Genomic DNA, 17,429 nt, shown 5'->3' on the forward strand with positions numbered 1-17,429 from the left:
GGTCATAAATTCATTCTGTGGATTACTATGCACAGGGCTTGTATAGAGAATGCAAGAAGAGACTTTGATAAACAAAGGAAATTCATACAAAAAGGGAGGGTATTATTTTTGATTCATGTCAAATAGATTTGTATTGCAATTATGATAGGATCCTAATATTAAGTAAATCAGCTGATGTATATTAATAGTACTAATGAAATTGGAACTCCCAACAGTAGTGCTGCAAGGCCCCACATGAAGCAGTACGTCTTATGCAATGTGATTTCAATGACCTGACCTGCTTATTGGAAAATACATTTTGGACAGCCTTTGGTGGGCTACGGGCTTCCACATGTCGCCCAATAGCTAGACTTTGAGATGAACCACTGATAGATTGAATAGATTGAAGTACAATTGTTATGTTGACTTTTTCTACTCTAAATCTTATTCTTGGAGTCTATATCCACGTCACCTTTTGCTCCATCACATTAACTCCTCCTTTCTTTTTTTTCTTTTTTTACTTTCTTTCCAGGATTTTGAAGTTAGCAACGTCTTGGCAACACAAGGAGAGCCGCTGCAAAATGGCGTGCGGCATAGAGATCTTGCGGTTTCAGCTTCCAGGCCATGAAGCAGCCACCCTGCGCAACATGAACCAGCTCCGGTCAGAAGAGCGCTTCTGTGATGTCACCATTGTGGGGGACAGTCTCAAGTTTCGAGGCCACAAGGTTATCTTGGCAGCTTGCTCTCCCTTCCTGCGTGATCAGTTTCTCCTCAACCCGACCTCTGAACTCCAGGTCTCACTCATGCACAATGCCAAGATCATAACCAACTTGCTGCTTTCCTGCTACACAGGTACGCTCGAGTTTGTGCTGCCTGAAATTGTCAATTACCTGATTGCAGCGAGTTATCTGCAGATGGACCACGTGGTGGAGAAGTGTCGCAATGCTCTGCACCAATACATAGAGCCCAATATCAGCTTGAAGGAAGAGATAGCAGGGGCAGCACGGATGGCTCGTGCTAAAGGCACGGGCAGCGGACACTTTAAGGAACTGGAACAAGCTCCAAAGACTTCTAATCAGGCCCACAGCAGAGTTGGAATGTCCAGCGGCAAAGACCTTGGGTTAAAGATAGAAACAAGCGAGGAGGAAGAGGAAGATGACAACTATGATGACCAGGAGGATGACTCTGTTTCAGATCTCTGCATTGTGCAAGTGGAGAACGCCATGGATATGTCTCAGCGTGAAAAGCACCTGCAACAGGTCTGTGACTGGGTCACTGATGGTGAAGAGGCTGCGGAGCAGGAGGAGGCACAGGTCAATTCCACCATGGAGCTGGAGAGGAGCCATCCTGGAGTGGTAAAGGCCTGCTACAGCTTCTCGGAAAACACAGAAGGCGAGGGGCTCCTGATCATCCCGAGCAGCTTGCACGAGGAGAGAGAAGCAGCTGCCAGCAGTGGCGAGTGTGGGAGCAGCATCAGCGGCCTCTCTGGTGTCCCATATGGGCCAAGCAATGAAACCGTGAAGAACTTTCTGAGGGTCAGGAACCCTCTGAGGAACTTGAAGTGCCCCAAATGTGACGAGGCCTTTCAAGGGGTGGAGAAACTGGTCTTTCACATGAGGGCACAGCACTTCATCTTCATGTGCCCCCGCTGTGGCAAGCAGTTCAACCACAGCAGCAACCTCAACAGGCACATGAACATCCACCGAGGCCTGAAATCGCACACGTGTGGCATCTGCGGCAAGTGCTTCACCCAGAAGTCCACGCTGCACGATCATATGAACCTACATAGCGGAGAGCGACCCTACCACTGCTCCTACTGTAATGTCCGCTTTGCCCACAAACCGGCTATCAGGCGCCACCTAAAGGAGCAGCATGGCAAGACCACTGCTGAGAACGTCATGGAGGCCAGCATGGCTGAGATGAAGATGATGGTAGGGTAGGTTGCTCAGGATGTGGCCAGAGAGCATACAGCAGATGCTCAAGTGTTCTTACAAAGTAACCTGGACTGAAAAAGCCATGTAGATTCCTTTGGATGCAGCACATTTTTGGACACTGATTTACTAAGATCTAAATCTAAAAGTAGCTGAATGCGGTGTATGATGTGCAGAACTGACTGGATGAATTGTCTCAAAATACTGTGGGCTTCTCATGTGGGAAATTCAGTCTTACATTTGCCCGAAGGCTGTATTATGTGCGATAGCATTACACACAGATGATATATGTAGGTAGAGGTGTTTGGCAAGAGGTAGAAACCTTCCCTTCCACCTATTGGAACCACACTTACACAGGGTATAGGATTCACCCAGCAAGTAACGTAATGCTTATCAGAATGCACACGGGAACAGCAGTGCTAGTCGCCTGATTGTTTAAAAGGTTTCCCTTCCAGACTCTCAGCACACTTGGTGTCTGTGACACAAACTCACAATGATGGCTTCTCATATGGGAAATTCAGTCCTACAGATCCCCAGTCATTTTACCATCACAAACCATTACTTTTGAAAGCAGTGCTGGGTGAAAGAATACTTCTGGAATTGTGGGGATTTAGAGCAGCGATCAGCTATATGTATACTGAAATGTCACCATATCTTCCATTGAAATTTATTCATTCAGTGTCTTTGTGGCACACAACAAGGCTAGCCACGTCCCTTGGATGGCTGCCAAGCCAAGGGACGTAGCCTAATAATGGTTCGACTACCCTAGGTATTTACCTCTTCCACTTCTAAAAATAGAGTGACTTCTCCAGTGGCTGAAGGTATAGATGTAAGGTTTTGGTGAAATAGTATAAAACATAATGAACTAATAATGGCTTACACAATAAATACATATTTACACAGACAGATAACTGCCTGGCTGGATTTTCAGAACTAAATTTCATGTCCTTTATTCTTGGAGAGTGATAGCCAGCATTTCGCTTCAGCAAAGAAATCGCACAGTAGATTCCTCTGTGGCAGATTTGTTGTCCCCTATTGAACTGGTTTGAGATTAGCTTAAAATACTACTAATGTTCAATTAAAAAAAAAAGTTTTACTGTTGAAGTGGTGTAGATTTCTCTCTGCCACTGGTAGTCTCCACTTTGAATGGTGGCAGTACCTTCTAGTAGAAAACACACTTTAGGATCCCAGTAAAATAACAGGTACAGTGGAATCCGATAACAAGAATCTGATATTTCTCTTCTTCAAAACAAACATTTTCTGTGCCTGAAATGTCATATTAGTTTTTTAAAACAGAGCCTGCCTTTTTACTGTTCAAATATTGCAAACCTTTATTGATCTGATAGAGCCGTCTAGCCACAGATTCCTTCCCTTTTTATTTTCCAGACATCAGGCTGAATCCGGAAGACTTTTCCTTAAGCAATACCCTTGCACGCCGATAGGTGGCGTATGTCAGCTCCCTGTGACGTCAGTGATGTCATACACGCCGGAAGTGATATCTGCGTCACTTATGTAGGCGCGCTGATATCCGTTCTTTTCTTTCTGTGCCAGCCAACGCAGATCCATAAAAAGAATTAACCTCTGTCACTTTTTGACAGGCTTTTTTCGACGTTTTGTTGACAATTTCTGGTATGTAGGTTTTTATAAACATGTCAAAGAAGACTTCTGGATTCAAACCGTGCGATGCCTGCCATCGCGCCTTGTCAGTGACGGATCCACACTTAATTTGTCTCTGGTTCCTGGAGCGGGACCACAACTCTAAGTCCTGCTCAGACTGCTGGGCCATGCCTCTGAAAGCTTGGAGGGAGCAGTCCCTAAAGCTGCTTGCGGCACGGTGCTCTGCACCACGCCATTTGTCCCTGGAGTTCTCGTTCTCGATCGAAAAGTCCAAGTAACGCTCCGGGATTCCTTAGTCCTTGTCCTCCCACTTGAAGTTGTCGGGTCGGTCAGGTAAGAGGCATAAGAAACCGGAAGCCAAAGCATGCTTCAACTTCTCCCCATCCACCAGGCCACGTGACAGAGGAATCTCAACGCTCTAGGCCTCATTCTGCAGAACCTGCAACTTGGTCGGCTCTGTGCTTGGCTGCCTTTCCAGGACCTGAAGCGACCCCAACTAAACTTGAAGAATTCTAGGACGCCATGTGTCTCATATTTGGGCGACCTGCCCCTCCCGGTGGCCCTTCAAGCCCTGGAGGCTCCATCGGGTTCTGTGCTGGCAGCTCCGGCGCCGATGTCCTCTAATGGATCTGGTGGTGGTTACAGACCAGCGCCGGCCGTGACTCTGAGACCTTCCCCAGCACCAGTCCCTGCACGAGACTCCCTGCGCCACTGCAGCCCCCTGGTGGCACCAGCTCCCTCTTATCCCCTCCAACCCGGAGCTGGATCGGCGCAGCGGGCTCCATTGGGTCTTAGGTTGGTTGCTGAACCTTATTTTGAACGGTTAGGGATGGAGGAGATTGGAAGGGGTCACTGGGCCATTTACAAGACCAGCCTGAGCACAAAATGGAGTGGTGTGGAAGACTTGGTGGCTGCAAGACACTCCTCCCCCAGGTACACAACAGAATCTGGGGAAAAACTTGGGAATTAAAATTGACAATGCCCTGTCTTTCCAAATTCAATTTCAGATATTGGTGGGATCCGGTTTCGGGATCCTTCAATTTCAGATATTGGTGGGATCCGGTTTCGGGATCCTACGCTCTCTTTAAAAATGCTTTCCTTTTCTGTCAATAGAAACTCTCTATTTAGGCCTCCCAGACTCTCTTCTCATTCATTTACAGGTAGTCCAGAATTCGGCAGTCAGAATAATCCTCAAGAGTATTCTTTTTAAGACATTGATCGTGGCACATAAAGCCCTCCACGAGAAGGGAGCTGTGTATCTTAGTTGGAGGATATATATGAATCCAACCCCCCCCCAGCCCCCAAGAGACCTGTACACGTCTCACAGCTATTGAGCCAGGATTCCGAAAATTCGCCAGAACTGGGGGGAGATTGTTCTCATTTCTTGGTTAAAAGGTATGGATTAAATTCCCTAGGGAACTATGTGCCATCTCAGAGCTTCCTGTTTTCAGGTAAAAGTATAAAACCTGGCTGCTTGAAATAACTGACTAAGACAATAATTTATTTTGCAGCTGGCAGGCTGTCCTACGTTCAGCGCTGTGACACTCTCCAGAATCTGGCCTGCTCTCTCCCCATACCGTTGATAAAGTGTAGGGAGCTTGATATGCTATGGTGGTGAGATGGGTAGCTGAGGTCCTGACCTTCAGCTCCCTTTGGTGGAAGTCAAGAAGAACATCTTGACAGAGATCTTGCAGCCGGGTGTCTCCTCCTTGGAACCCCTCTTGCCTTTCAACAAGGCCTTGACTGATGTCCTTCTAGGAACCTCTACCTCACAAGGTGCGCTTCCTTCCGTACCCTCGAATACCGAATCGAAGAGGCTGAATATTTAGGGCACGACATTTTTTTATTCTGCCAGTCTTGCATTGCGGTCGATGAACACTGCATGCCTATTGGGCCAATACTCTCATTCCTTGTGGGAAACGGTTGCACATCTGCTGCCACAGGAGGCCCGGGCCATTCTCTCCCAAGCAGTATCATAAGGGAGAGATGCGGCAAAGTTCATCATTTGTTATGGGCTGGGAAGAGCGATGTCATCGACAATGGCTATTCGATGCCACAACTCGCTTTTCTCTGGATGTCAAGGCTTCCCTTATGGACATGCCCTTTGATGGCACCCGTGTCTTGTGAGATAAGGCAGACATGGCCCTGGTGCTCTTTAAGGACTCACGCGCTATGGCCAAGTCCTTGGGCCTCTCAAAGCCATCTGTCTGCCTTTCGCCTCTGTCGTGGCCATGAAAGGGGCTTTCAGCTTCGCCAGCCATGAGACTTCGCAAGTTTAGCAACATCGGCGTGGCCGTGGGCACGGCTCCTTTCAACCTCGTGGGTCAGGTGGTCAGAGTTCAGGTCAGTCCACTCTTCCCCCTGCAGCATCTAAACCTTGCTAGTCTGGCCCTTCAAGATCATGGGCGGCCAGTTCGTGCCAGAATAAGCTATCACCTCCACTACTGGCAAAACATCACGCCGGACAGGTGGGTTCTTCAGAGAGTCCGATGGGATTACTCCCTCCCCTTCGAAGCTACCCCTGCCTCCATGCCTCCATCTTACAACTGACTGACGGAGGACCACCTGCACTTGCTTCAGGAAGAAGTTAGGATTCTCTTGGCTAAAGGAGCCATAGAGCGGGTTCCGGTGCCAAAAGTAGGCTCTGGTTGCTATTCCTGCAACTTTCTGGTCCAGAAAAAGGACAAGGGCCTTCATCCTATCCTAGATCTGCGAGCCCTCAACCACGTCCTCTGAAAGTAAAAGTTCAAGATGCTCACTCTGGCTCAGGTATCGTTTGCCCTAAATCCCGGAGACTGGATGGTAGCATTGTACTTGCAGGACACCTATTTTCGCATTCACGTCCTGCCTGCTCCTCGGTGTTACCTGCAGTTCACAGTAGGCTAGGAGCACTGGTAGTTCACAGTGCTTCCCTTTGGTCTTACCAGCGCCCCTTTGATGTTCACCATTTGATACTGCAACAAACAGGGCAGGGTAGGGTCTTGAACCCTTTGTCAAGAGGCCGTATGTCTCTAAACATGGCTGAAACAGCAGGGCATATCCCTGGTGGTTTAACACCAGACAGTTTCTCTGAACGCCAGGGCAGATGAACTCAGCCGTCGATGCCTATCGGCTCACAAGTGGGGTATCCATCTGGAGTTTGCGAAAGGTCTCTTTTAGCAGTGGGGAGAACCTTGGAAAGGTCTGTTTGCCCCCACCAAGAACGCTCAATGTCAGCAGTTTTGTGCGTTAGAGTTTTCATGCAGCTGACACTCAGAGACGCTTTTCGTTTTATACCACTCCTGCCCAGAATGCTCAAGAAGATCAGGAGCGACCAGGCCCAAGTCATTCTTGTGGCCCGGACTGGGAACAGAGAGCCCTAAGCTTCTCCAATTGAGCAGCGATCCTCAGATCACAATGCACCTTCGGAAGGATCTTCTGTCACAACAGCAGAGCAACTCTACGCCTTCTTGTGTGGAGAATGAGCAGCGTCAGTTGATAGCATTCCTTCTTCCTCCCAAAGTTTGCAAAGTTATTTGGACAGCCCTACACCAAGACCGTTTATGCCTGGCCGTGGAACAAATTAGTAAAATATTGTACAGGAAGGTTTATTGATTCTCTTTCTACTTCCCTCTCTCAAGTTCTACTTTTTATTTTGACCTTTGCCCAGCAGGGCTTTGCTTTGGACACTCTTAAAAGGTACCTTTCGGCCTTGTCTGTCTTCTTGAGGCTGCCAGTCCAACCTTCTTTATTTAAATCCCTTATTTAAATATATTCCTTAGGGGACTTGTATGTATGTTCTCACCTGTCCCATTCATCATGCCTCAGTGGTACTTTAATTTGGTTCTCAACTTCCTGATGTGTGCTCCGTTCGTACCTCTGCACAACTGCCTCCTCTGGCTGCTTACGATTAAAACAGCCTTTTTAGTGGCAATCAGGTGTTTGTTAAGCGCGACTACTCACCCGTAAGGGTCTCAAGGTGCTAGGGGTGGGGGAGTTGCAGGTTGCAGTCCATCAAGGAGGGGTCTGTCGAAGAGCCTGGTTTTGAGGTTTCTTGCGAAGATTGGGAGCGATGTTGTCTGTCTGAGGTGGAGCGGAAGGTCGTTCCAGGCTCTGGCCGCGCGGAAGGAGAAGGAGCTGCCTCCCGATCTGGTCTTTCTGGTGCGGGGGACCACTGCGTAGGAGAGCTGGGCTGATCGTAGGGTCCTTTGGGCTGCTTGGAATTTGATTTGGCAGCTCAGGTATGCTGGTCCGGTGTCGTGGAGGGCCTTGTGAGCATCTTGAAGGTGACTCTAGCTTCGATGGGGAGACATGTGGCAGTGTCTTGGCCGGTTGAGGACCAGTCTTGCGGGGACGTTTTGGATGTTCGTAGCTTGCGGGTGAGGGTTTTGTTTATTCCGGCATAGAGTGCGTTACCGTAGTCGAGCCAGCTTGTGACCAGGGAGTGAGTGACGGTCTTTCTGTGTTCGAGGGAGATCCATTTGAAGGTCTTAAGTAGGAGGCGGAGGGTGTTTGCCGTTCTACCTTGACCAAACTAAACCGTTCCAGGTGGACGACCAAATGACCTACTCTTCGCGGAGTACATTGGATCAAAGAAAAGTCGTGCAGCGCAGAAGAGGACTATCTGGCAATGGGTCTTCATCTGCATTAAAATGTGCTATGTTCTGGACAAAAAACGGCCTCCTGAAGGCTTCTGGGCTCATTCCACCAGAGCTAAGGCTGCCACCATGGCATTGCAAGGTGGAGTTCCAGTCCTCTGCATTTGCCAGTCACCAATGTGGGCATCCCTGCACACGTTTACCAAACACTACTGCCTGGACAGTCAAGTCAGAAGGGACGGGCTTTCAGACTGTTCTGTAACAACATGACTTCCTGGTTTAACCTTGTCCCATCTCTGGGGATGGTATTGCTTGGTTATCAATTCAAAGGCAAGGAATATGCGCCTAGAAGTCTCTATCTGATGGGCAAGTTGCTTACTTTCAGTAACGCCTTATCTGGTTGAGACATGATCTAGCCACAGATTGCTTACCGACCTGCCCATCCTCTCCGCACTGTGGACAGGATTTTAAGGTCAGTGTGCTAGTTGTTCTAAACACACCACAGTCAGTGCACTTCATGGCTCCGTGCTCCTGGCGTGGAAAGTTGTGAAAAGTAACTGACGTCAGCGTACTGAGATGGCACCTGTATCGGTGACCCGGACGTCACTTCCGGAGTGGACGACGCAGATGTCACTTCCAGAGCGGACGTCACTGACGTCACGCAGGGCAGACAGACTCCACCTACCAGTGGAAGGGTATTGCTCGAGGGAAAGTCTTCCTGATCCAGCCTGATGCCTGGGAAATTCAAAGGTAAGGAATCTGGCTAGATCATGTCTCTTAAAACAATGATCCCTTTGGTCTCTGTTTTAGTACATACGTTACACACATACTTCTTCAAATCATCACTCATGCCAACAGCACCAATTAGAACTCAAGAACACACTGTAGAAAAATCATGAATATTTATGATTCACTATTTTGTTTAAAAATAATATTTTTTAGAATCCGTTAATTAAAAACTTCTCTTAAGAGATCTTATTGCAAAACATAAAAAACAATTTCAATTAATTCTATTAAAAATCAATACACAAATGGGGAAGAAACTTTGCAGTGTAATATTTGAATCTCCAGTCAACAACCTAACCCACTTAAAAAATGACACAATGCCATGAAAGTTCTCTTGCACCACATACACTGTACGTATAAAAATTATTTTTGTGCACTCAGTTTTTTTTACAAATTATCAAGCTGGGCCACCTTTGTTGAGGCCAGAGGTTGTGTTTCCAATTTTCCTTTTAAACCAAAGGTTTTCCTTAGACACAGAAGCGACGCGTTTCTGTGGTATTTGATAGTGTCCCACCTTCTTCAGGCTAACAGAATATAAATACACATCTCCCCAAGATTTAATCCTTTTCTTGGTGAGAAGAAGGAGGAAACAATCTCTCCTTATAAATAAGGCAGATGTCTATGTGGAGTAAATTGGCGAGTGAATGCTCGACAAGAGGGGTCAAAAAACGATCACCCTCGTATTTTTCAGGTTCCTGATATCTAGAAATCCAGTAGTAATTGGTGTCACAATACTTATAGCAACCCCCATGGGGACCTTCTCCTCCTCAATAGTGCTGTTGTCTGGATTTAGTTCGTTTACACCACAGGAGCTATGGTTGACCCACCGTCCGCAGTTATTATCATGGATAGGGTGGTCCACTTTTTACCGGGACTCTTAGCGTCTCCTGGCCTGCTCCTCGTTTCCGTAAAGCTTCAATGAAAAGAAGAAAAAAAATCATGTCTCTACCAGATAAGGTGTTACCGAAGTCAGTAATTTTTCCGTCAGTGCTTACTTGTGGATCTTCCTGGTGTATTGCGGGCAGTCGGCAGTCCCTCCTTAGTAAGAGCATTCTAGTGGTGCACTCGGCTCCAATCTAGAGGAGACCAATGATTTCTGACATGCCCTGGCATATATCCCGCTGGGGCCCAGAGAGCCAGCTACGTTGACTTCACAGTTTACTCAACATGCACTAGGACTTTAACCAAGATGACCTCATGCAAAGACTTTTTCAAACTTTGGTTTTGAGAATGCTAAACACTGATAGAAATCATGATACTTTTCGTAAATCCTGCTCTTCGTTAGCAATTTAAGAGGAAAAAAACTTACATCTGGGTAAGAAATACAACTTTGAGATTTTGTGTTCTCAATTGCTAAAAGAACGTGCTTCCCCTTTGAAACCTCATGTATCGCTTGTATATAGATGCGTGGGGCAAAAATGGTTGCCAAATATCAATTTTAGCATTTCATAGAGTGAGGTCAAACCTTTATACAGTCATTAATACCATGCCTCACACGGGCCAGGTTTCGCTGCCTAAACCGTGACTGTTAAATCATCACTGAATTAGTTCCAATTAAATCGCTCTGAAACCGAGGCTCTCAAACTGGGCCTAGAAAACGTGCTGTACCTCCAGTACCCTTTTTTGTATACTAATGCGTGTTGCCCTAAGCGGGCCATGTGTGCCCAGAAATGGGCCCCATGCGCACTGTGTCACTAGAACTAAGCTGTATCTGGCTGATGAGCCCTAATAAGGGCGAAACCGGTCCTGGGTTGCTTGCGTTCCGGGTCAAGAAGGACTTGCCTTGGCAGTTCGGGCTGGACTGCTCCCATAGGAGCAGGGTCAAGACTGATTGGCATATGGCTGGCACCAAACAGATGGTATGGTGTGCATAATAATGATGATTTGTACTGTCGGAGTGATTACCAGTGGCTGAGATTAATTCTTTGCATTCCATCCATCACTGTTATGTACACTGCAGTATCCAATACCTGTCAAGGTCGCTATCCTGTTTCTCTGGGAAGTTTTATGTTAAATGAAAATGGAAAACAAAAAGCCTGTGTATGGCTGCACTGCTATCTAAGTTTAGTATTGACACACCGATCCATAATTTGATTGTGGATTGTGCTTGTCATTACACAATTGTCTTTGACTCCAGATTATCTCTGGTTTTACTTGAACCCCTCCCAACTATTTGGTATTACCAATCAGAAGTTCTGCCTTGTCTCCATTGAAGTCAGGCCTGTTCAAAAACATAATTTGCTTGTTTTTTCCTTGGAAGGGTTAATGTCTTGAGTTACATTAGACTTTACGTGAATGGTAAGCATTAGCTTATACACTAATCACTGTGGTGTTTGCAGGAGTAAATGATATGATTTGAACTATGACTGCACCAGAAACAGTTTTCTATCACAACTGTTCCCCGGTATTCAAAGTACACTGGGGATGGAGGGATTTGGGTTTAACAGTGAGGGAGGGAAGAGGTTAGTTATACTTGATAGCTTCTTCAAAGGAATATTTTCTCTACCTCCTTGCCAAAGTTCTCCGCCTCATCCCGGATTGTGTTGCATGTGATCATTTTAGTGGCTCTAAGACAGGGCAGACAGTCTACCCAACACACTTAATTGTACAGTAACCTCATATGGGCTTGGGTTCACTCACCTTAGAAGAAGCGCTGCTACCTCAGAACATCCAATACCACCATCTTGCCATGTACTTTGTGACTACAAGAAGATGCGTGTATTTCGAAAACCTCTTCCAAGTACCGCTGCTTCAGATTGGGCCATGTTTACAAGGCAGCAGTGAATTCGAGATAAAGTACTTGCCAGACCTGCTCTGAGACGAATCAGCTGTGATTCCGCTTGGCTCCACCCGAGGACTGTTTTTCCCCCCTCAACTTTTTATCTGTCATAGAATTTTTTAAAGTCAAGCATTTTGTAATCTCTGGTAGATCTAAATGAAGAACATTCTGCCTTCAGCTTCTTACGGAACTGTCATATCTTGTCATAAGTTCTTTCTTTGAAAACCTTAATGGGGAATACAAAACAAAATTGCATTAAAAAACTAAATTTAGTGCTGCAGTGAAACTAAGCCAAACCATAAAATACATTAAAATCAAAAGCGAGCATGTGAAAACCACAAGCAGGTTCAAACCAAAGCATCGTACATACAGCCCTCAAATGTCTCTTCACATTTTTGCTTTTTGTAGGCATAAACAAATTGGGGGCTCGCCTTCAATCCTCCAACTACCGGGTATCCTATTTAAAAATAACATGGAAAAATAGTCTTTAAAATGCGAAGGCAGTTTTCTTACCCCTTGCTGAGAGGAAATAAATGGCCAGGTTCTTTCTGCATTGTGGGAAGCTCATCAGTTCTACAGCTTTTACATCAAAATGAACATCTAGTCTGGCTTTGAAATGAGGAAGTTTTACTAGTCTGGATACCTGATCCAGTGCCTGTTTGCTTGGAAATGCCATGGTGTGTTTGTTTCCAAGGTGCATCACTGTGTTGATAGTGTACACAAATCAGGAACAGGTGAGCAATCCAGTGCTCCAGGCGCAACTATGTTCTGAGTCTGGAAGCCTGAGGCAACACACCTGGTATTTCATATAGCAGTTACTAGTGTCTTTGAGTGTTCTAGACATTGAACCACCTAATGGTGGACTTTCTCAGAAACGTACTTTCTCATTTTAACCTCCCGCGCATCACATTTCCGGTAAGGCTTACGAACTCTACCAGGCTAAGGAAGATATTCAAGTGCCCCCATCTTTGTGGAGAAATTCTTGCTGATGAAAGCCCATTGAGGTAAAGTGACTGAGTTCCTCAGTGCAATTGGCTGGTAGGAAACTCGGGGAGAAGCATAGAGGAAGGTATATTCAATCGACTTGTTAATGTGTGAGCTGATGCAGGGACTTGAAGTGATATTTGGACTTTCACAAGTCTAACCCCGTGCATAAACCTCTTGAGATGTCTGAGGTTGTCAAGGAGTAGGACCTGCATTAAAGCACCTTGCGAAGGAAGAAAAGCAGACTGGCCAGTTTAATCAACAATAGCTTAACTTGTTGTAACCTGGACTGTATCAGAGTGATCTATAACTAGAGCCACTGGGCATGGGATAGCATGAGTAAAGAGGTAATTTGTACTTAAAAAAATCACATTCACAAATTTTTGCGTTTCTTAATCTGGCCCCTCATTTGAATGCACCATGACAAGGTATTTGGATGATGTATTGCGTACTTGACCAGCAAAAGCAGCACTACATGATATTTCCACACCCACTAATGTTTAATATCTTCTTCCATTTGTTTGATCCTTGAACGATTGTCCTGCACCCTTTGAGATAGTTAAAACATAGCTAATATATTTTTGTGAGTTCTATTTAGATAAAGGTTCTTGTTTTACTGCTTGTCGTCTCCCTGTGTTTTATTCAGTGACTTGATTTTATTGAATGTGCACTAACGATTGGTTGATGCCATCTATGGCTACAAATGGAGTCCTGCTTTCAATTAGTTTCCTCCGAAAGGTATAATCTGGTGGTTTATACATACTTGAGCACAGTAACAGAATTATTACAGTACAAAGATCAGACCTTGTATTGATTTGTACTCCTCCAAATAAATATGAAATGAAAAAAGTGCCTGCACACTGTTAGGTTAACATATATGCAGAATTATTGTTCAACCAAGCATTGTTAAAATCATAATATTCCTTAACCAGTGCAAATGCCGTTTTCAGGTTCAAGCCTGCAGACCTCTGTCTGGTTTGCAAAGACTTCTTGGACACATTCAGAACTCTTCCCTGGGAATGCCTTCTGTCCATTGCTTACCATTGGCTTTGTGGTTGGTAACTCACATTTACTTACTTTCTATTTGCAGGCTTTATTTGTTTTAGGCTGTCTAGTATGTTTTTGTCCCTCCCATGGAGCATAGCCTATTTACTGTATTCTTACACAAGTGCTCGCTTTCTGTAAACAGGCCTTTAAAGTTTGTTGTCACATTTGTTCATTGAAGGGCAAATGGCATGCGCTGTCTTCTGAGGGAGCTTGGCGTTTACTTTTCTTTCTCTGACTTCAAAGTGACAGGATTTATGTGACAATCATGCTGTGTACTGGGAGTGTGCTGGAGGAAGGCCGTGCAATGTTAATTTCTTCTAGCACACAACAAAATGTAAATGTCTGCAAATTAACTGTGCAAATATTTCAGAATATATGAGAATTATGAAAGCACTAAGGAAGCACATTTTTTTGTAATTCTGAAGTGTGGTAGAATCAAATATTTTAATAAGATCAATACACCAAGTGATGCCATTGCCGCACTTCATCATTTGTGGACTGTATTGTTTTATCAGTAAAACTGTATATATATGCCACGCCAAGATACTATACACCACTCTTCTCTACAACACTCCACTCTACGACACTTTACAACACTCTACTCCATGCCACTCCACTTCACTCTGACAATCTACGTCCCTTGCACTCTACAATACTCTACTCCACTCTGTGTGCCACTATACGATACTCTACTCCACTCCACTCTGTCCCTCTACTCTATGCTTTGCCACTCCCACCACACTATGCCACTCCACTCTACAACACGATACTACGACACTCCACTCTACTACACTCAACAACACTCTACTACACACTGCTACACTCCACAATACAATGCTTAAAAACGTTGCTAGAAAAACAGACATTTGAGGTGAGCAGATTCAGAGTGTCGCTGTTGTTGTAGGGTGCTCTGTACAGAAGCTGTTTTCCACCTAAAGTTGGGAACTACCCAGAGTTCTCTGCTTCTTTATTGCGCGTGTATGTATGTAAATATGTATGTATGTATATGTATGTATATATTCGTACAAGAAGTTGCCCTCAGAAGGAAACGCACTCCAAGGTAGGTTTGGTACTCATTTAATGGAGGTGGCAGCGAAGACAGCAGGTAGCCAGAAACCATTCCGCAGGTGGCCTAACGCGTTTCGGGCATCATGTCCTTGCTCACAGGCTTACAGTAGTCAACAGCCAAATGCAGACACATGATTTAATTTAAAGTGGTAATAGTTCCGCCCCAGTGGGCCCTCAGTGAGATGCATCATGGTAATCGTAGTACTGCGCGATTCCCCCCAGGTGGGTTTCGCTGTCGCTCCCGCAATATTAAAAAATAAACACCCCAGTGGGTTTGATTTCATAGTCACCTTTATGGAAATGCTGCCAAATATCAGACCATCCACCAAAGGTGTACCTGTTCATTGACGACATCCATCGCTGTCATCTCGAATTCGCTTCCCGTGGCGGTGCGTCTCTGTAACTGGACTGGCCACATTAATTCATACAAAAGTTGCCCTCAGAAGGAAACGCACTCCAAGGTAGATTTGATACTCATTTATTGGAGGTGGCAGCAAAGACAGCAGGCAGCCAGAAGCCATTCTCCAGGCGGCCTAACGCGTTTCGGGCATCATGCCCTTGCTCACCGGCCTACAGGAGTCCACAGCCGAATGCAGTCACATGATTTAATATAAAGTGGTAATAGTTCCGCCCCTCTGGGCCTCAGTGAGATGCATCATGGTAATTGTAGTACTGTGCGATTCCCCCCCCCCCAAACCCCCCCAGGTTGTGAGCAAAGCGGTTCATCCGTCGAAACGCGTCAGGGCCTCTTTGTGCAATAACATTTGGTGTTCCATCATCCACGGTGTCAGCGCCAGCTTCTTTGCCTAGGAGCGGTATTGATATGTATGTGTGTATATATATATATATATATATATATATATATATATATATATATATGTGCGTGTATAATATATATATATATGTGTAAATGTGTGTATATATTCCGAATATCCAGTTCAACGCCAGGTAAGACGCCAAAAAATTCACCAGAACACGGACCAATTAGGTGCATATCATTTAATTACTGCAGAGTATGCCGCATGACGTTTCGGCTCCTTGGAGCCTTGCTCACATGTGTGTATATATATGTGTGTGTGTATATGTATGTGTATATATGTATGTGTATATGTGTGTATATATATGTGTATATATATATATATATATATGTGTGTATATATATGTATGTGTATATGTGTATGTATGTAGATATGCGTGTATGTATGTGTATATATGTGTGTGTATATATGTATGTATATATACATATATATTCACTGGGTAGTTATAGTTAGGTCATCTTTTCCATAGGAAATGGTTTTTTTGTGTTTCTAATAACTTTCTCCCCGTTTGATGACTCTCCACAAAACTTTCCAAGAAGGTGTGACTCTTTGACTAGTTTATGCATGGACAGTGTCGGGTGATTTGTTAAGTGGGTGCCGAGAAAAAAGGGCCATCCCCAGGCATTTTGTATAGACTGTAGACTTTAAGAAGTGCTTCCGCAAAAACTACTGAACAGAAATACACCAGATTTGGCAGGAAGCTAGATCTTGGTCCGCAGATTGTGGTGTAAATCTGTATAGTTTGGAGAATTTAAGGTTTAAAAATATTTGTATATCTGGACGGTTGAGGGACTTACAGGAGAGCCAATTTAAAAATAGGAACTTTCTTGATGCAGGGGAATACGAGGACATCTCCACCAAACAAAGAAGCAGCCTCCAAGGCATTTTCTGTAATATGACCCCAAGAGTTATAACGTGAAATATTGTCTTATAGGGGAGTTAGAGGATTAAGGAATTTTGTACTTGCCACTTTCTATTATATGAAGTACATTTGTTAATAAGTATAGCTTATCTCAATTATAGAAGACTTGTCTGATCAGTGTAGACCAGATCAGGCATTAAGGGGTATTGGGAGGTCATGCTAGATAGCCAATGTATTTTTTAAAAAATGGATGTGTGTGTAAAAGGGTATGTGGGACCGGACAGATGCTACTGCCTGAAAGGATATTGTTTGTGAGTTTCTGCTGTAGTTGAATAAATAAACTGATCAGGGCATTTATAAACTTGTGCATTGGTTGGTTCTGTGCCCCCAAAATCGGATAAATACTGGCCCCCCAAGCCTCTACTTTGAGGAGACTGCACCAGCCCAAAGAGTCCCTGCTGGTAGTGCTTTCCACTGCCCCTCATGGTCACACCTAGACCTAGATAATGGAGAATTCTTGCTGATGAAACCTGCCTGGAAGGAGATGAAGCTGTACTGTCCAGCGAGGAGTGAGCAGCAAAAAGCAATGAATGCAATGTTTGAATTATCCTCAGCCACTGGCCATTACTCAGGGCAGTATTTCACTACTTACAATTAGTTACAAACCAAGATAAGGCACATGCAAATCTGTCCTGCTACTACAAATGGAATAGCTCATCTGTAACTGCATGAGAACACAGCAATCCCATACATGTTCCTGGCATGTTAAGGTGCATTTAGAATCCTATGAGCTACAGGACCCTTGCTGGACGTCTCCTGCCCCACTTTAGGAGTTATCTACTGCGAAGAATAAAAATTGTTGAATATAATGCTTGGATCAGTCTCAGTCACTAGTAATAAATCTGGGCCATGTTTCTGTCAATTGTATTTTTGCTCACTGTGTCACTGCAGGCAGGAAACAACCACATGCAACCCACTAAT

General features: G+C 44.9%; 1 protein-coding gene across 1 annotated transcript in view; it reads left to right on the plus strand.

Annotated features, from left to right (window-relative positions):
* Positions 1 to 14,049, plus strand: part of LOC147717797 (zinc finger and BTB domain-containing protein 12-like) — a 71,188-nt gene extending 57,139 nt beyond the window's left edge. The window contains exon 2 of the mRNA XM_086924580.1: positions 512 to 14,049. Within this exon, the coding sequence (XP_086780706.1) occupies positions 561 to 1,919 (1,359 nt within the window). The 5' untranslated portion in view covers positions 512 to 560 and the 3' untranslated portion in view covers positions 1,920 to 14,049. The remainder of the gene's footprint in view (positions 1 to 511) is intronic.
* Positions 14,050 to 17,429: the final 3,380 nt, after the last annotated feature.

This window comes from Lissotriton vulgaris, chromosome 5 (genome assembly GCF_964263255.1).
Source record: "Lissotriton vulgaris chromosome 5, aLisVul1.2, whole genome shotgun sequence".
NCBI lineage: Eukaryota > Metazoa > Chordata > Amphibia > Caudata > Salamandridae > Lissotriton > Lissotriton vulgaris.